Genomic DNA, 20,090 nt, shown 5'->3' on the forward strand with positions numbered 1-20,090 from the left:
GTAATCAGCTTTCTATTCATAGCTACGGGTGGTAGACAATGGACCCCTGCAGGAAAGGGTTTCTCTGACCAGTTGGAAACCCCTCCCCCATTTAGATCTCAGCAAGGGGCGGATCTCCGTCTACCCCCACTTCAAGCACCCTAATCTACCACATTATGAGCATTTTTCCTCTCGTCTCCTTCTCCCTTTCTTTCCCTCTCCCTCTCTTTTTTTAATAATATTCATGCACCAAAGCCACACTGCCTTTCACACAAATACACAGCCAGCAAAACCCCAAACTACTCTCATTCTCTGCAGCGTCTTAGCTGCTGCTTTGTCTGCCCATATCCACTTTTTGCAGCCTGAAACAAGCAGCAACGCAATTTGTCTCTCCTCTCTTCGTCTTAATTAGTGCCACTAGTTGATGTCAGCCTGGCTTAACTCGGGGTTCTGGCCTGATTAGACCCCTTAACCCATCTGCTGCTCAGTAACCTGACAGGCGGCTGGTGTATTTTCATAACACTAATTGGCAGCTTTAACAAATCCATCACATCTGTCACTTAAGACAGAATGCTAAGCTCCACCATTGCCAAAATGGAAGAGTGAATGAAAGTTGGTGTGAAAGGTTTTGTATGTTTTTTGTACGTTAAAAGGTCTGTGCCTCAAAAACTGGAGAAATTTGATTGATTTTTTTTTTGTTTGTTTGTTTTTTGGTATGAGCTCACATTCAGGACATCATTTGTTCTGGGTTATGATAGTTGCCTTGGCAGTTTTTACACAGATTTAAACAGTGTTGACAAAATTTTGCCTGTTGTCTTAAATAAATGAAGTTTTAAATGCTTATATCAAAATAGATACTTACTATTTAAGTAACTGTACTATACCAGCCTATTGATCCTCATCTATTGCAATATCAGGACTCAGTCTTCTTGCTGGGGTCCATATAATTGTATTTACTTACCTCTGTACATTTTTTCATTCAATAAGGTGGAGGTAATCCAGACTACTAATCCAGGAGCCAGACTAATCTACAGATAAACTGGTCATGCACCACATGTCTACAAGTAGAAGTCAGTAATGTGAGTCATCTATAAAATCTAATCATATTGTAAATTATAATGACAAGACTAACCAGAATCTGTTTTTCAGAAACTGTTTACAGATTTCTAATTCTACTCTGCTCACAATTTAAGAAATCTGACGAAACCGTATTTACACAATCCATTTGAAAAGATCTAAACAGTGTATGTAGAATCAAGAGGTATTATCAGCTTATTTACTAAGCAATCACAGAGTAAACTAAACCATTTAAAAAATTAGTACTAACTGTATGTTGTTAATTAATACTGGACCCTCATTCTCAGTAAAACAAATGTAAAATATGAAATGAACCCAGAATACTTTGCAGTTTAGTTAAGTGAAATGTTAATATTATAAATATGTTATCTGCTGTACCAAGGGACAAAAAATAGCTTTGTTGGTCATTAGTCTGTAGTGTACACAAACACACACAAGAGAAAACTGATTTGATCTGAACTTTCAATTCAATTTTCACTTTAATAGTCCCATTGCATGTAAGTTACATACATACTACACTGTATACTGTAACTAGATTCTGCAGTCTTTGTCATCAACTCTTTCAATTCTAGTGCCAGACTTAGCATTTTTAATTTTTAAAGAATCAAGGATAAAAGAAATCTTCAACACTGACTCATGATACATCTATGCCAAAAACACTATGGTACTTAAAAAAACAAAAACATAGGAGTCAAACATATAGTATGAAACTGCTGTTACATTTTTAATTGTATGTTGTGACAGTGGGATGTGATGTAGAGCTCAGACTCAGATAATGTTATATGCTCTTTAAAGCAAGAGTAGTTCATTCATCCTCTTATAAATGAAAAGCTGAATTCAGAAGCATACAAATGCAGCTTAGTCAATTCAATAAACTCAGGGGTTTTGCTGCCACAGTCTTACTGGGTCTGGTATGACCAGTAGCTTATTGCAGCTAATGTTAGCTAAAACTGATTAACTGAAATGAACACAGTTTAGATGGATAGTTTGCTAACATTAGCAGATCATGGATTCAGTTTTAGACTTCTACTACTGCTACACTATGTCTTCAGGTTTACCATTGTTTTGTATTTGTCTCACTTTCAAGCTGGCACATTTATGGACTTCAATAAACTTTACATTATCAGCGCTACATTAAATAAAAGAGTAAACCAGAGTACGGTTCTGTTACTTCTTTGAACCTTAGAAAAACGTTTAATGCAAATTTGTGCACATAAAACACATACATACAGTACAGTGCATACATAAAGTATCATAAAGTATAAATGCTTTTAATGTTGGCCTACATTAGTATGTCAACACATACTGTTGTACATCTCGTCTAACATACCTCATAATAAACCGGTCCGCAATGGACTGAATGCAAACTGACTGGACCACTTTGGCCAAAGCTGGATCCACAACAAGAGATAGTCTTTTGCACCTGCTCATGGCAAACACTGAACATGACAAAAACAACTAATGACCACATTTTGTAGTGTGATTAGAGCATTTGAGGCTGGTGTGTGTGTGTGTCCTACACAAAAATACAGTAGATACAAGCTGTTTATTTCCTTTTGATACTAAATAGAAAGCTCTGTGCAAATCTGAGCTCAGGCGGGAGGTTCAATCCTATCTTTTGGGGTATTTACTCCTCCTGGGGGGGTCGGAATAATCCATAGTAGCTTTTCCTCTATCAGTCCTTAACATTAATGCAGATACAAGAAGACACAGAAAGCTATTAAATGCACCCATGCTCTGAGGGCAGAACAATTAAGGAATGTCAGTTTGTGAACCTATCAAATACAAAATACTAAAATGATGTTCTTAAAGAAAGGGGCTGGTAAATGGCATATCAAGTGTCAGGCAAACTCAGGTACACCAGCAGCTTATCTTAACTTCAGCCCACATCTCAGTCTGTCACGCCACACTCGAAAAACAATGCGATGAAACATGGCATATAAAACAAACTGTAAAATTAAAATATAAAAAAACACGATAGAATGGAAACAATATCATATAATATATCAAGTATTCATAATATACAACAATACAATTTAAAAATCAAACCTAAAAAGGAATGTAGTTCTGGAAAAGTACCACTAGAGGTCAGCAAATATCCATGCTCAGATATCCAGTTATACACTTGAAATATTTATCTGCAGTGAAAAGTTATTTCTGCTTGTGGACTAACACTTTAAAAAACTTACAGACCCCCACTTTTTTCTTCATCTTAACCTCCATTCAATTCCACATAGCAGCAGTAGTAGTGGTAAACACTTCAATTCAGCAAAATTCACTTAGTTACATTCTTGATAAGAAGTCTCACAGTATAAATGACAGGATTTTTTTTCTTTAATCTAACACTGACTTGTATGTGCACAGTGGTCTCAAATGTCTCACTGAATAACATCTGCGATCTTGACACTGTTACTGCATCAGGAAAGAAAACGATTTCCTGTGTTTCAAAACTGACTCATGCAGTCGTAAGAGAAATTTTAATCTCAGCAAATTCTGCTGAAACGATTTCTGTAATGTTCCTGTGAAGAGTTTTGTTTTTTTGAAGTTGTTTTCCATCTCTGGTGGTAAAAGTTCTCTCTCTGTTCATTTAGTCAGATTTTGAAAATAATACACCTGTCCAGCTGTGGATCCCCTTCCCAGCATTGTGTTGTTTACAGACTCCAGCCTGGTTTTCTCATGTCTTCGGTGTCTTGAATGTCTCTGTTCAGTCTCTGGGTAGACACTCCTCCTCGGTGATGCCCTGAGCCTTGAGCTCCTCCAGGACGTTGTCCAGGTGGCCTGGGTCGGGGTACCCATGGCCAGTCAGGTTGGAGCCAAACTCCGTCTTGTGGTGCACCTCGTTCCAGATGACCGTGTCAGACTCACCGGTGGTGCTGGATGTGCCCACTGAGAAAATGAGCCGGCGGTCCCACGCTACCAAGAGCAGCCTCAGAACCTGGGCATAGAAATTAAGGAAAAAAACAGTAAGTCATTTTATCACATAATACAGTCATGTAATCTTCAAACTACTCACAAAATTAGAAAGAGGAGATGTTTTCTTATTTACCTTGCGTCCCTTCTCACTGTCAGGGAGGTAGCAGTGTCTGGGGAACCCACGGGCGGTGAAGGGTTTGCCTGGATTTGGGTGCTCTGGGCCCTACAGAGAGAGACCAAAGTTCGTAACGTCATCCAAGCAAAGACAAAACACCAAGTATCACAGAAACACTTGGCATCAATTTACCTGGATGCCAGGAGGGATGTTGTAAATGATCCGGATGGTTTTGCAGTCAGGGTGGCCAGGGAGCGAGTGGGGGATGACATGGTACTCCATCTTGCCTGGGGGCTGGTTGCCGGTCTTGACTCCGTAAATAGTCTTGCAGGTGGGGCACTGCAGGCTGCCGTCCTTGTTGCCGTTGTTGTACATAGCAACGAGGCATTGGAGGTGGTACTGGTGACCACACTGCGCCAGGCGGCCCACCGACTCGGCCCGGGAAATACCACCCACACCGGGACCCTTATAGCCCGATGGTCCTGCCAGGGCCTCCATGCAGATGGTGCAGTCCTGAGGTGGAAGGACAATTCAAAGTATTTAGTTTTTATTGTTGCTGCAAATCCAAAAATCTGAACGTTTCATCTGTAAATGGAGTTTCCTCAGTTGTCAAGGGTTCTGATCCCCTCCGCATATATAATCACCCATTACCACTTTACCAAAATTCAAAACTTAGGTCATGTGATCACAACAAACCCATCTCCATGACAACTGAGCAGCTCCATCTGCTGATGAAGACCATGAGATCTGGCTGAGAGCTCCCTGAAAACCAAGCAACTATGCTATATACTGTAGACTTACATTTCACATTGTTCTTTTCTGTCATAATTTTACATTTTTTAAAAGTTAGCATTCTGTTGTTGCAGTGACATTTGGATCTATTGGTGAAGTTCTTAAACATGTTAAAGTTACTTTCAACTTTAAACAAGATACATCCCAAATAATGTAATAAACCCGTGCCCAAGTCTGTATTTTGGCTGTTGATGGTCAAGAGCTCTTTAACATTCATGTTTTATTTAGCTGAACTGTGTGGCTGAAAATCACCAATAAGGAGAACTTACTTCTTCTGGGGGATTGCGAACTTTCTGAAGGTACCTCTTCACCACCTCCTCAGGGGTCTTGCCTATGACATGAAAACATAAAGTATGACCATCTGTTTCTGCACCTTCAGTTTAAAGCAAAGGCAGTCATCATCATTATCATCATCAGACCCACCTTTACGGGCCTGTTTCTTGGTAGTCTTACGGCAGCAGTGACCCAGACCGGGCACGGGCTTGATGTCACTCTTGCTGACAGGTGGAGGATGAAGCACCAGCTTGGGTGGGCGGGTCAGGCAGACAGGAAGTCCTGCTGCGCTCATCAGGATGCCTGTAATACCTGTGTACAGCCAGAAGAGGGCAGGTATTTGGGGTTTATTCATTGCATGATGAGGTCTTCATCTTAGGAATTAGCCATATGTGTGAAGGCTGATGGATTTACTGAAATACTAGTTAAATATGGGGCCACATGTCATTAGCTGCGCTGTCTGTAGGGCAGTAAATCAGTGTCAAGTAAAAATACAAGTCCAACAAAAAAGCTGAAGCTGAAGCTGTCTTAAAAGCTGAACTTTAGACCCTAATTTAAAGAAAGTACTTCTAATGGATTTACATGAAATAGGCAAATTAGTTGTGGCAGTATATTCACCTGCCAGTGCGGGGTGCACAGGGCTGGATCCATTCAGGTTCTTCACTGGAACTGTTGGCACTCTGAAACACAAGAAAACAAACTTACAGATCAATGACACACTAAAAGCAGACACGCCACAGGCCGGATCATCTCAGCAGCCTGGACTTAAGGTGTCAGAATCTGACGACAGAATTACACACAGCTGGTTGTAGCATATGTTAGCTCCTGGTTCACTCAGCGTCAGCGGATTAAGGAGCTTTTGCCAAGTCATGTGGAGAAACAAACAGACGCTGATTATCATGACTTGACATACTGTCCTATAATTATCAGACAGGACTTCCTGCTATGTGAGGCTTAAGCCTAGGATGACAGCACATGACAAACTAACTATTTTGCTATTAATGTGAATACATCACTTCTCAGTAACCCAGGAGGAACCTGACTGCACAAGCTGATAGAATTCAAAGATACAACACATATGCCCTGATAAAATGTCAAACAATTTTTAACCACAGCTACAATGTGTCTCTGCTTATCAACAGGGAGAAACACACATCAACAGTTTGTAATGAACACAAGACTATGGCTGGTATGACTGTCCAGTCACAGGTGTGTACTTACGGTCTGCCAGTTTTGATAACAGTCATCTCTTCTGCTTGAAAGCACCAAAGACCACAGATTCAAGTCAAGGTATTCCAACAACAATATCCACTGCCTCTGATCGATCCTTAAGTTCAACAGTAGTATGTCAGTGTATCTGTCTCTCTCCTCCTCTGCTTGTGTGCTGGTGTCAGGTCTGTCTCCTCTTTTATAGCGCTAATCCACCTGTTTCCATCTGTTGACTAAACTCTGGTTGCAGGCCAGTGATTCGTCACAGCAGGGATTACCTGTTGGTCACCATGTCACACTGCCAGGCCGCCATAAGGCTGACACACACAAGCACATGCAGCTGTATACTAACACAATGGCACTACACAGAGATTACAATATGTTGATATAATTAAGACTTGATTCACTCTACATCGCCTATAGATTTAAGGGTGTGCACACTGCTGAATGAGGATATAAAGTAAAACTATAAGCTTTCTCAGTCTTGCTAATACCAGCTTGATAAATGATGCAACAGTAACATGGAAAACTTTACAGTTAAGAGTTACTGTAATGTCCAGTTCCTGTACTGGTCAATCTGATTACACTGTCCTCTCTTACTATATCGGTTTGTTTACCAACAAAGTGTCAAAGGTGTGGTGTTAGCTTCTTGTGTTCATGCCTTACGTGATTCACAAAGTCACAAATTGTGCAGCTGACTGGGTCAAAGCTGAGCATGAATACACTGATTGACATTTGTGTGACAGGAAGGTACACGTGAGTGAAATGATGAAATGATTAAAGGACATTAAGAGAAAAGCAGAGAAAGGGTGGGAAACAAGAGGAGGAAAGGAGTGTCAGCTAGTCACGTTTCTTTGATCCTGGCTAATCTAGTGGCATTAGAGCAGCCTCCATCTGCATCGCTGGATGATGGGGACATACAAGCTGCAGCATATGGCAGCTCTCATACACTTTGTAGATACAAGCTCACACCTCGAATCAAGTCTCATAAGAAAAAATAAACCCTTGAAAAAGGAGAGAAAAAACCCATCACGTGATAAAGTTTTATGGCGGTGACACACTCGTAGAAATCAACCCCACAGCAGCGAGAGGAGAGAGGACCGCAACAGGTGTGTGGACCAAAGGCAGCTCTCATCACTGTGATAATCTGTGACGTTGGAGACCCCTCAGAGTTTAACACTTCACTAAGAAACCATCTGCTCCATTTCACTGCAGGCAAGCTCTGTCAACAAAAACAAATTTTACTACTACTCACCAATACCACTGCTAAAGAAGATACCTTTTTTGCATTTATTTGGTTATCAGTGACACTTATGATCATAATACAGTATAACTGTGTTTTCAGAGTGCAGAATAGCACTGTGACTGTCAACTATAAGCATAGGAGCAGTAAAGTTGACCTTGTCTTATTTTAACTGATAAATGAATGAGTTTTAAAAAACAATGGTTTCACATTTCAATGTGAAACATGAAAGAGCTAATTTCACCTAAGTGTTACTTTAATTTACTCAGATTTACCAAGTAAGGCACATAAATCTCCTTAAAGCTGCACTTATCAATATTTTTGTATTAACAATGGATTAACTGACTGAATGTAAAGTCAAAGGAATCACTTCACAAACAAACCCACAGAAAATTATCATCCAGCTGCAGTTCAGTTCCTCTCTGTATTACTTATGTTTTAATGTCCTTCAGCTCATTGCTGTGGTTTCCTGGCCTGCAACTTTGCTTTGTTCACTATCACCATTCTTGTTAGCATTAACATTGTTTCTACTCATAGCGGAGAGGTGCTCAGTGAGCGACTAGTGAGCATTTAGCAACTAAATAGCAGCTTTAAATTCAGCTGATGACAGCACAGCAATTGGCTGCATTTTGAGGCCTTTAGGGGTTTTTCAGTCAGAGAAATAGACTTTGAGTTAGTTTTTGCTTTGACTCTACCATAATGACCCAGAAATATTTTAAACCACATTTATTATAGACAGAAAGTGAAAGGTACAGTAGCAGCAGAGACTCCAATGTTATGTGAACTCAAATCAAATGACTTATTTACCTACATGTACCTGTGGATGTATATGACAGAACTCTAACACTGGGTTCGCCAGCTTCAGGATGTTTTTCCTCCACCACATGAACACTGATGCTCATGTGAGCAGTAAGATGTTGACAGCAGGAGCACTAAGTGGAGCTCGCACTAAGAACAAGCTGAAGGAGAGTAGAAGGGCGAGCGGCAGAGAGGTGAGCAGGCTGATGGGATCAGAGAGAATCTTCACCTGTGACGTTGTGGGTTTTACCACAGCAGCAGGTGCGACCATCTGCTGGACAGAGGAATACTCACACCTGATATGCTGAGAGAATGGGTCAGACACACAGCTCACCTGACACAAAATACAGAGATTACTGGAGCGGGAATATTAATCCTGTGGTATTTGGTTATTAATCTGAGGTTTAGCTGCTGCTAAACTGGTGTTTTGAGGAGGCTGTTTTAGCTAATGTGAGGATTCAGGAAGTTGGGGTGCTCTGCTGGGGCAATGTTGGGTGGCTCACTTCGACACTGATGCACAGCATGCTGTCAATTTTAATGTCTAATCACAGCGCAAGCAGCCAAATTCACTCAGACTTGCTCTTTAGTTACTCTGTTTGATAAATCTGGGATGCATGAGACATTGCTTTTCTTGTATTTTTATCTTTGACATTTTCATATTTGAGGCAACTGCAAAACAAGTTAGCATCGCAGGAAAATCTCTCAGTGAAACTCAAGGATTATGAGGAAAAAATGTCACAAAACAAAAGGCTATAATTGGAATATGATGAAATCTACATGCTAGAATTCGTAACATGCGCACAAAAAGGCACCACCACCAGAGAGTAATGATAAAATAATGAGGAAACAGCTGTTGTAGAAGTCTTGTCTGAACCACAAACGTCTTACTAACCAGCGCCCTCTGGCTATGGCACCTGGACATTGTGGCTTCCTGCACTACGTATTCACTGATGCTGACAACTGTCAAAACTAGTCTTTATCACCTAAACACCAGATGGTCACACAGTGGTCTTCATGTTTAAAATTACACAGAGTATAAAACATCAATCCATCTCAAGCTCTTAAGTTTACTCTTGTAAACTGTTCATCTACATGATCAGAGCCTTTAGCTGTTAAAAATGCCTCAGAAATCTGTTTTAAGACGTGTAAAATAATAGTCTAGTGTGAATGAAAAATAGTGCTCAATGTGTTTCTTTCCATTAAAAAAGAGAAAAGTTGAATTACCTTGTTAAAAAGTCAGAACAAGAACACCTACTTTTTCTAGGTCACTGAAATTACTAAACTGGAAATACGCAGAAACTTTTTCAGTTCAAAATTTACCAGCTAGATGTTAGACACCTCCTACTTCACTCCAAGGCCTGAGCACTAGAGGTGTTTTCATTATGGGGGGGCTTTAATATTAGAATGTTAATCCTCTGCTAATACAACTCCAAGAGCTATTGCCAAGCTCTTGGCTGATATTTAAGGAGGACTAGCACTGAAGAGGACACTATATTTCAAACAACATGGAAACCTGTTTTGGGAAAATCTCATTCTTACTGATATGTTGCTTTAACCAAATATTCACCAAAAAAAAAAAAAAAAAAGCAAATAACCTCTTTCAGTACAGCTGATGAGAACAGCTCTCAGATTTCCTGACTGAAACCTAACTAAAACCTGTGTCTTTTTTACATTACTCCATGTTTCCTCTTTGATAGGGCTGAGGTTTTAATCAGCAAAGTTCTTCAGATAAACCATAAACCTACTTTGTGAAACAAGCCCCTGGTCCACTCTGGTTGCTACGGTTACCAGCCAAAGTGCTTACACACACATAACCACAAAGTATTTCCAGGCTTTTCTGATCCCTAGACCCCAAGTCCTTGATGTACTGGCAACATATATACATAAACTACATGTGCGCGAGGGTCAGTGTGTTTATAAAGTAAATCTGTCATTATGCTGTTGCATGACAAATGCCTGGAATGTGTGTAACACTTGCGAGAGCCTGCGTGAATGCTCTTCATTGTTTTCCCATGGAAATGAACGAGCCCGGTGAACTTTGTCACAAGGATTAAAGGCTCACGAATGCTAATGAGACGCTGTGTAACGAGGGCTTCAAACAAACGAGAAATTCCTGTCTAAATCGATTTTTTTTTTTCCTTTCGCGTCCTGTTGAGCTGGCCTCATTTTGTTTTGTGTACAGTAAACTGATGCGGGATGTGATCACTGGGAACATTTGAATAACACAGGAAACATCTGAGCAACACTTGGCTGTTAAAATGTCACAAATGAGTTTCACACAAGCTGATGGAAAATAACATATTTTTTCTTTTGAATTTACATAAGACTGTCCAGGATGTACCCTGCCTCGCACTCAGCTGGGATTGGCACCTTGACCCTAAAGGATAAGCGGTATAGATGATGGATGGATGGATCTACATAACACTATTCCTCTGTGTTCATGCTGTTTGCACTTGATGATGGCTTCATGGTCAAACTGAAGAACATGAGGCTCTGAACAATTCTGATTCTGACCTTGTAGGATGTTTTCAGAGGTTTTCTTGTTGTTTCCTTGATGACAGAACCTTTAAGTGAATATTTTGACATGTGACTCCTGTGGTTATCTACTCACCCGGAGGCGATAAGGGCTCGTGACTGAGCCATGGCGATCCGCTGCAGCGCGGGCCGGCTCAGCCCCGCCAGGCTGGACCGGGGCGGCAGAGGGGCCGCACAGGCGGCGGCGCTGGACGAAGACACAGGGCCCAGGACGCGGGCTGAGGGCGAGGGCGTGCAGGTGGAGGTGGCCGTGGAGATGAGAGGCGGCGGGGGACCCGGGGTGGGCGCTGCAGGGGCGGAGCAGGGGATGGACAGGGAGGAGGAGGAGGAGGGGGCGGAGGGGTGAGGGGGGGAGGTGGCGCCGGATGAGGGCACTGTGCAGGGCGGTGGGGGAGGCGGCGGGGGAGGCGGGAGGGGGGCGGAGGGGGCCGGGTGGAGGAGATGGAGAGGGCGGCAGTGGCTGAGCCGAGGAGGGAGAGAGAATGGGTGAAGCCCCCTCCGAAGCCGAGGCTGGCACTGTTGACGCCGCTGCCGCCGACGATACCGACCCCTCCTGCACCACCCATGCCACCTACACTGAAGCCACCTGTCGCCCCAACTATAGACGTCCTGTTTGGGGAAAGTGATCGTGACAGGGTGGGAGGCCGAGGGAGGGTTAGTGAGTACGACCCTCCTGGGACGGGGTGACTGCTGATTTTGGGACTAGGTGGCTTGGTCTGTGGCGGCCTCCGTCCCAGAGTGTGAGCGGTCGACATGGTGCCCGCTTTGACGCTGAGCACCAGCATGCACTGCTGACAGGCGCAGGGCTGTCCCAGAGAGGTGATGGCTGAAGCAGGGAGGGCCCCACTGGGGTATGCGCTCCCGTTTCCAGTCCCACTGCTGCTCATCCTGATCCCCATGCCCACTCCCGATACGTCCACGCCGAGCAGTCCTCCGTGGCTGGGCATGGATGTGGGCCCCCACGCGTGGTGGGACTTAGGCAGGGGGCCCGACACCAGCGGGTAAGCTAAGTCGGAGCGACGCTGGATGCGACGGCAGCGCTGCGTCTGCCCGTTGATTTGGGTCATGCTTTCGAAGTCAATGAGGTAGCAGAAACCCAGCGGCGCCAGGTCCAGCCAGGGCTGCTGACGATCTCGTGCCGCCTGGATGGCGATGCCCACCTCCGTGTCGTACGCCGTCCAACTGCCAGCGTCGTTCTCCCACTCCCACAACCAGCCCTGGCCCGGCGCTGAGGTGGGGTCGTAGAAGCTTCGTCGTACCGGTCGAAGGGTACCTGAGGCAGGGGTCAGAGGGTCACAACATAAGTAAAACATTCCTGCACATTATGAAGATTTTAACCTGATGTGGAGTCTGTGCTTCTTTACTGCGCATCAACAGACATTTCCTAGACTGTAACTGTGAATATAAAGTTTGAAACATACTGAGCATCTTTCTTTCTTGACTAAGTCTCTTGAAAGTCTTGTAATTGTGATGTCGGGGTGATGAGGGGTAGATGCATGAGGAGGTAAGTGACTGGACTACTATTTGCTGTGGACAAGTAGATTACAACCCTAACAAATTCAACATGTCTGTGTTTGCTTGCTAAGAATTTGGGCAAACAGGTTGCCCCTGGTAACAGCACACGGTGTTCTGCGCTCTGATTGGCTGGCAGCCTCGATCCGACCCAAAGCTGTGCTGTGTTTGCTTTCCCAGGGTGTCCAGAGAAACTCTACAGAGTCTCCATACTGTAAAAGCTTCCCACGTCAAATCTTGTCTTTTTTAGGGAGTGGCGCACAAGTTTCTTTAAGATGGGTGCAGTTGATGTTCGAGTGAGAAATGAAGGCTTTTCTAAAATGCATTTTACATTTTTATTTTCACAGTCCAGCCTGTACTTTTCCTCTTCTCTCTTGGCAGTAGCAATTATAGCCATATGGATTATGAGAAAATATGCACAGACAGGTAAAAGCCCACCCTACCCGTCCTTTATAGGACCACAAGACTGAAAGTTTGTGTCTCTTTATGGCCATTTTGTGTCTCCGGTCAGTTTTCATCTCTTTGCAGTTGTTTTGTGTCTCTTTATGGTCTTTGTGGTTGTTTTGCCTCTCTCTGAGACTGTTTTGCGCCTCTTTGTGGTTGTTTTGTGTCTTTTAACTGAGCTCTACACGTATTAACAGCAGCCTGGCTCTGGCCCAGTATAGCCCCTTTAACTCTCATGGCCTGTAGGTGGGTAGGTAGGTTTGGTTATCCATCCATGATGACAGCAAAAACACGGTAACTCACAGGAGAAACTGAGTGTGATCCAGTCTGTCATCCATACAGTAGCCTATGGCACAGTTTAACAAGACAACAAAGGAGTTCATTCATAAAATTTGTTCCCATCAACCCCTTTTTGTCAGTGACCTCAGACTCCTGAACCCCCCCCCACCCCCACCCCACCCCTCCTCCTCCACCTCCTATTTAGATTGGGGCACCCTCCCTTGCCTCCCACAATTCAGCCTCTGCTGGGTTCAGAAAACAAACCGCACAAAGGCTTTTGTCAGCCGGTGTCGAGAGAGAGAGAGAAAGACGACGTTGGGGCGTCTGCCAAAGTTAGCCGTCTGACAACTGACAATTCCCGGCTTTGTCTCCCACTGCCCTGCTTCCCTCCCGTACGTGAAGCTTGTGATGGATCACCTCCTGTGTCCATGTTCTCCTCCACAAGCACAGTAGCGCTGGTGATGGTGTTTGCAATCAAACCGCAGGAGTGAGGTGTTTGCTGTGTCTGTGGGTATGACTGGACACTTCAGCTGCTACTGTCCCGGGTGTCACATGCCAACACACACACACAAACACACACACACACACACACACACACACTGAATGACTCACTTCACCACTGACAACTTTGAAAACCACAGATGTAGCTGCTGCATCCCTGTCCTTTAAAGATGTCTGCATAACACTGGGAACACTGTAAGAAGAGGAGACTGGATTTGGGAGTTTAAAACACAAACAATGGCGTTTAGAAGCCACTTTGCCGCAAAACACTCCCATAAACGATAATGTAGACACACATGAGCAATAAAAAAAAGGCCTCCACCTCGGGCCCGGCTACAACGTTAACATCCTCCGCCGTGTGTCTCTGCCTCCCCCCCTCCCCTCCTTCCCCTCTCCCCCTCTCTGCTTCCTCACCTGTGTCTTGTCGGAACTGGTGCATGGAATGCAAATCGATGATGTAGGGCGAGAGGCGAGAGTCCACCTGGCCGAGGACGACACTACCACACCGCGGGTCGCTCCGGATGACTGCCTCGATGTGATGACAGACAGCCGGGCTGTAGGGCCGCCAGCGTCCGTGCTCGTTCAGCCATTCCCATACCACTACGGCGGACGCTAGTAACATCCTACTCCTGCAAGGGTGGAGGGGATAACAAAAATTAAAATGACTATATTGAGGCATAAATGGGGAGGAGGAGGTGGTGGTGGTGGAGCGAAACCGCGGGGGTGACGGGCATTTAAAGATACCCCGCTGCCGCTCCGCCGTGCATCCCTGCGCACAGCGGCGCTGCATCCATCTTGGACAGTTAGCAACCCAGATGTGTCTCCTATCTGTGGATATAAATATATATGTATGTATCTCCGGGATGACAGTACATGCAAACCGTACCTTCCATGTTTGTAGTTTCTGATATGCAGCAATTAGCTGGTCCTTTTATCGCACGCCGACGATAGAGACCGTTTCGGGGCGCAAAAAAAAAAACAACCCCTTCGCAGGATGGTTGCATTTTACTCCCTATGCAGATGAGTGACGTGTACTGAAATCATTTTCTCCGGCACAATCAAGTTAGGGTGAGAGGAGAAAATGCAACTTGGATGCTCAGGGTGGTGCGGCACTCGTAAAGTAGGTTACTGTGACAGACTGGCTTTGATCGTGCAATGCAAGGTTGCTTTAAAAAAATTAAAAAAAGAAAATATCAGTGCTGTCTATAAGGGAGGATCAGATTCATGAGAGCAGATATTTACCAGGTTAGATCGGCTCCAGTGTCTCCAGTCAAATCACTGCTAAGTAGAACAGTTTGGGTTCTTTAGTAATGATCCATTTGTCAGTGTGAGGATGTCTTCAGTCTCGAGGTAGAATCCCGGGGTTTCTGGTTACATAATTGTTCTGATAAATGTGTCACTACACCCAGTGCTTCGTCTACCTCGACTCAGGGTTTACTTCTCGGCTCTCCCATTCTGTCTCGATCGAGTGACTCTCACCCCCAGCTGAAAATTATTCAGCCGGCGAAAAATAAAATGTTTGACACTCGCGTGCGTGAACACGCCCACGCCTCGAAGACCTCCCACGCCCAATCAGATTCGAGCAAGTGCTCCGTTTGGCCAATCACGAGCGACTCTCGTGTCATACACACTTAACTGTTCGTTGTGTTGAGGTATGGAAGTGTGTGCTGAGCTGTCGTTTCTGTTTCATGTTAATTAACACATTCAGCAGCTGTTGCGATGTGTGTTTTTTTCTTTTTGTAAAGGAAAAGAAGCATAAATAAAACCTCTGGAGATGCCGGGGATTGAACCCGGGACCTCATACATGCGAAGCACGCGCTCTACCACTGAGCTACATCCCCATTGGTTGAAATCAGCATTACATTACAGTCTCATACCAAACACTGAGGTTGTATATTACTCGGGTTAAGTTGACTTCAATAAAAGGCAGTGCTAATATAAAAAAAAAAAAAAAAGTTTATTTGTCATGTCAAACATTATACATATACAGAACTTAATGTTACAGTTATGTTATACATTTAATACACTGTGTGACTGATGTTGAACTTTTCATAAAACCACACTTTAGGCAACTATGTAGCATTACCACCTTTTCTGAAATGTCACTTAATGGAAAGTTTAACTCCTACCTACAGTGATATGACCAAGACTGTAACTAACTGTTCATTTCATTAGTGATAATTTGCTAATTGCCTGCTCAATTAGTCATTTGGTCCATTATATGCAGGGAAAAATAATGAAAAAAACATATTCCCAGGGTCAAAGGTGATGTTTTTCAAATTAATAGATTAATTGAAAAAGAACACATTAAAGTCTGTTTTTATTTTTCTGTTTTTATTTTTACAGTATAATAAAGAAAAAATTAAAGCGTAAACATAAAAAACATACGCTACACTTCACAATACACGGCATGCAACAGGCTGACACAATAATACAAAGTTTAATTTCTTAACTGACTGAGTCAGTTTTACAATAAAGAAAGTAAACCTTCAACAGCTTCATTCATCAGCCTTCTATCACAATGCCTCAACAGGAAGTGGAATTCAGACCATGGCCACAGCTGCCATTTTCTTTATTGTGTCTAGGTTTTTTTTTTTTTTTAGTTTGCATTCTGTAATTAAAAATGTACACAAGATGGATGTTTTATAGGTATTTCTACATCAAAATTGTATTCCTGTCAGAAGGCTTCTCCTATTTCCTTTTTTGTATTTCATATTTCTGTACTCACAGTGCAGTCACATCCTTACCCTCACCTTCTTCAGACCAGATGGCACTTCCAGAGAACTGCTTTAGGTCTATCAACAGTCCAGCCCCTCCACTTGCTTCCCCTTTACCTGCCCCTTCTCCTACTTTCTCCTCCCTCTTCTCCTCCTCTTCCTTTGCCTCTGGCTTGTCCGTTAGCCTGGTCTCCTCATCTGGCTCCGAACCCTCCACACTTGTGTTATCAGCTGGGGTGTCATCTCCTTTTCCCTCTGTCTTGCTACAGTGCTCCCCATTATTCCCCTCCTCCTCCTCCTCGTCCTCATCCTGGTCTTCTCTCTCGCTGTCGCTCCCCTGGCTCCCGCCCTCCTCCACCTGTCCCTCCTCATCCTGGACCTCCTGCATTTCCTCTCCATCCTCCTCTGAATCACCTCGAGGCCATATCTGGACTCCGAGACGTGTCTCCAGAGCTAATGCTGCGCCCCTCACCCGGTCCCTGACCCCTCCTTCCTTATAAACCATGCGACGGATGGTGTATTCTCCATTAGCCTCTTTGTTCAACTTCTTGTACAAGAAGATCAGCAAAAAAATCAGGCCTACTAGGCAAAAGAAAAGGACCAGGACAGTCTTAGTGGAGCTGCCAGAATCCATGCCTGGATTGAAGAGAGAGAAAAGGCTCACTGAGTTAGCATGTCATCCATTGGACAGTGGGAATTATTAATTTAAATGAATGTGTGGCTGTCTTGTAAATGAATAACTTGAGGTAATGCACTTATTTGCTTTCGTGCTGAGAGTTAGGTGAGAAAATCAGCTGTATTTTCACATCTGTACAGTAAATATGTAGCCAGCAGTCAGTTAGCTTAGCCAAGCGTAAACCATGGAAACTGTGGGAAACAGAGTTGATGGCTGGTTGATTTTGTGACCTTCAGACAGAGTCAGGTGGCTGCTTTTTATGACCTACTCATCTAACTCTACGGGGAAATAAGCAAATAACCATATCTTTAGCTCTGAGCTCGTACTTTGGTGCTGCATGGGTGTGGTTTGTCATAAAACACCTTAAGTCTAAATTTCAGGCATTTTTCTGTGGATAAACATGTTTGCTGTGGCACTGTCCCAGTTTTACCTGGAGCAGACTGAGAGCTGGTTGACACTGAAACTAAACATTATATAGGCGGTTTGAACCAAGTTTGAATTCACCGCTTCTTCTCTCCTAGAGAACCACAAGTCCTCACATTTTTATCAAGCCATAAATCCCATAATACTGAGTCTGATGAAACTCAGAAATGTACGGTACCTCTTTAGTAAATTTCCTGTTGAATAGAAAAAATCCACTGGGTCGGCCACAGAGTTAACAGGCTGATTATAAGGTCTTGCACTTTCAAAGCAGCTGTGAAGTTTTCATGAGAGGGAGATCCATTGGCACATTTACATTCAGGATCTAGAAAAAAACAAACAAAAAAACAATTTAATTTTACATTAAATGCCTTTATAATACGCTATCATCTCAAGAAAAAAAGAAATTATAATATGTACATACGCTGGAGGTATAACAGGAAGTCTGTATTGCCTTTAGCTTGTTTGACTTTAAAACTATCTGCGCTGGAATGACAGGAAGCTAGCAGACTGCTCACAGCATTGTTGGTTTCCTGTCAAAGTGATAATCAGACAGCATCAGTAAACGCGCTGTAGGAGGAAACTTTTTAAGTCATGGCTGAGCAGGCTGAGATCAGACATTAAACCATTACAACAGTAAGTTAAAAATGAAGGTAGATATACTAAAGATGGAATTACAGGTTAAATATATGACTAATAAACTGACTGAGAGGTGAATGAATATCTGCAGTGCTGTGGTGATTAAACCAATTCACATGTATAGTACATTAAATAAAGGTTAGATAAGTTTAAAATCTGAGATATTAAGATCATATGTATGGAGCTATAAATGTAGTGAAGGGCAAACAAGACATGAGGTATTTAGTTTAAAAAAAAGACAAAAAAAAAAAGGATGCAGCAAAAATGAGTGAAGAAGCTATTCAAAGTATCAACAAGAAAGGAAATAAAGTGTGAAAAACTCACCAAAGTTGTGAGCAGGAGATAACGTCCGAGGAGCCAGACAGCACGAGAACACGAAGACTAGTGTGGGACTGACTGGTGACATTTAGGGTACCTTTGAAAAGTGTGAGAGTGCACAAGTGAGGAGGAGAGACAAAAACGCGAGAGGGGTTGGTGCAATGGTGAAATGCGGTGAAGGCGAGCTGTAGCTGAAACTCACTTGTGGAAGGTGGAGGCTGAGTTGGGGTGAGAACACAGATTAGAGACGAAAATCAAGCAGGGTGTGGTGGAGAGTGCAGTCAAAAAGATGTCAGATTATTTATGGAAAGAGGAAGACATGCTAATTTGAATTTTTGAATTCACTGACTTCTATGACTTTTAGCAGCACAGGTGCAGGTTAAATTATGCATCACACATTGAGCACATTTTAAGAAAACACATACTCTTTACCGTGTGTACTGAAAATACAGGAAATGTACATGATAAAGTATTTGTTTCCTGTGACATATTTCAACCTTGTTCTGTCACTTCTGCCATTGCAGATATAGTAACAGCTCCTTAAAAGGCAGCAGAAGTAAAGGTTGTAAAAAAAAAAAACTATAAAATCCAAAAATTCTAAATTTTCTACTTCGTTTTTAGAAACACACTGAAAGAGTGAGTGTCCCATGAACCCAAGACACTAAACTGTGGTCCAGATAAATCTTTTATTTCAGCAACAAAATATTTAGGTTATTATTACACACTACTGCTGTAGTTGCAAGATTTGAAACTATCAAAAGTATGCAGCAAGTTCAAAAGCTGCACACAGTGCCTGAATGTGAAACAAGTCAGCCACATCCTGTTTTTGCATGTGGCTATGGCACCCACAGCCCCTGCACCCAGCAAAGACTGCTATCTGTACTGTAATTTTGCACTGTATTTTCCATGGGGGGACATAAACACAACTGTCTGGTCTCCAATTATTTTTAATTTAGAGATAGAGTGACAGAGAGAGTGACAGCAGTGTTAATATTTCACAGTTTAAGGCCCAATTAAAAAACTTTTTTTTTTTGAGTTACAAGGTGTTGCTGAACCTCCACATGATCTTTTATTATGTCCTTATTTTGTTTTCACATCATCTTGTATTTTGTGTTTTTTGACTTAGACAATTGATAGTTACAGTATACAGTCCCTTGATGTCTCTGCCACTTTTAACTAGAAATGAGCTTTAGGTTGGTATGCTTAGATGTATAGCAGCTAGATCAACTGTCTTGTCACTCGATAGATTTCTTGGTTTGAGTTCTGGGATTCGACTGAAGCAGAACCTACTGTTTATTGAGTGTCACCCTAATTTGAGTTTTTCATTTTGCAGTTTTGAAGCCTTTTCTCCTTGAGGCTTTGCTGAGATTTGCATCCTTCTAACTTTCCATTTTGTCTAATGGTCTTTACTGCTACAAAACAGAAAACAACAGCGCCACCATCGTTCATGATTCATACACGGCAGATTTGAGATGTGCAATGCTTCAAAACAGCAAATAAAGTCTGTAGTTCCGTCATGAAGTGACCATCTCATGTTCCATGAAAAGCAAATATGTGAGAAATCTCAAGGGTGTTGCATACTTTATGAAGGCAGGGTGTTTTTTTGTGTGTGCATACTGTGTGTTACTGTTAAAACAGCAGCTGCTTGGC

The 20,090-nt window shown here is 42.9% G+C and overlaps 2 protein-coding genes and 1 non-coding gene across 5 annotated transcripts; all 3 read right to left on the minus strand.

Moving 5' to 3' along the window:
- Positions 1–2,213: 2,213 nt before the first annotated feature.
- dtx4a (deltex 4, E3 ubiquitin ligase a) lies at positions 2,214–14,904 on the minus strand. The gene is given in 10 exon segments (XM_018696493.1): positions 2,214–3,991; positions 4,103–4,192; positions 4,277–4,597; positions 5,146–5,207; positions 5,300–5,461; positions 5,768–5,829; positions 11,011–11,347; positions 11,350–12,207; positions 14,085–14,299; positions 14,557–14,904. Coding segments are annotated over 9 exon segments (2,331 nt in total). The 5' UTR covers positions 14,293–14,299; positions 14,557–14,904; the 3' UTR covers positions 2,214–3,760.
- A 535-nt stretch (positions 14,905–15,439) lies between these two features.
- On the minus strand, positions 15,440–15,511 carry trnaa-cgc (transfer RNA alanine (anticodon CGC)). Its single transcript has one exon. It is a non-coding gene; the product is annotated as a tRNA-Ala (tRNA).
- Positions 15,512–15,615: 104 nt separating this feature from the next.
- On the minus strand, positions 15,616–18,773 carry si:ch211-119e14.1 (retrotransposon-like protein 1). 3 transcript variants are annotated; one of them, XM_051075591.1, is made up of 5 exons: positions 18,643–18,770; positions 18,447–18,537; positions 17,908–18,016; positions 17,665–17,808; positions 15,616–17,023 (listed from the first exon to the last, which is right to left on the minus strand). In XM_051075591.1, exon 5 carries the CDS (start codon positions 17,019–17,021, stop codon positions 16,395–16,397), a length of 627 nt encoding a protein of 208 aa, XP_050931548.1. In that variant the 5' UTR covers positions 17,022–17,023; positions 17,665–17,808; positions 17,908–18,016; positions 18,447–18,537; positions 18,643–18,770; the 3' UTR covers positions 15,616–16,394. The 3 variants fall into 3 exon arrangements, with proteins under 3 accessions (XP_050931548.1, XP_050931550.1, XP_050931547.1); XM_051075593.1 differs by lacking the exon at positions 17,908–18,016 and having other exon boundaries at positions 18,643–18,773; XM_051075590.1 differs by lacking the exon at positions 18,643–18,770 and having other exon boundaries at positions 18,447–18,636.
- Positions 18,774–20,090: the final 1,317 nt, after the last annotated feature.

The sequence above is a fragment of the Lates calcarifer genome, linkage group LG14 (genome assembly GCF_001640805.2).
Source record: "Lates calcarifer isolate ASB-BC8 linkage group LG14, TLL_Latcal_v3, whole genome shotgun sequence".
NCBI lineage: Eukaryota > Metazoa > Chordata > Actinopteri > Centropomidae > Lates > Lates calcarifer.

What these genes read in the sequence shown, in the direction of transcription:
- si:ch211-119e14.1 (XM_051075593.1), bottom strand. Translation starts at nt 17,021, where the DNA reads ATGGATTCTGGCAGCTCCACTAAGACTGTCCTGGTCCTTTTCTTTTGC.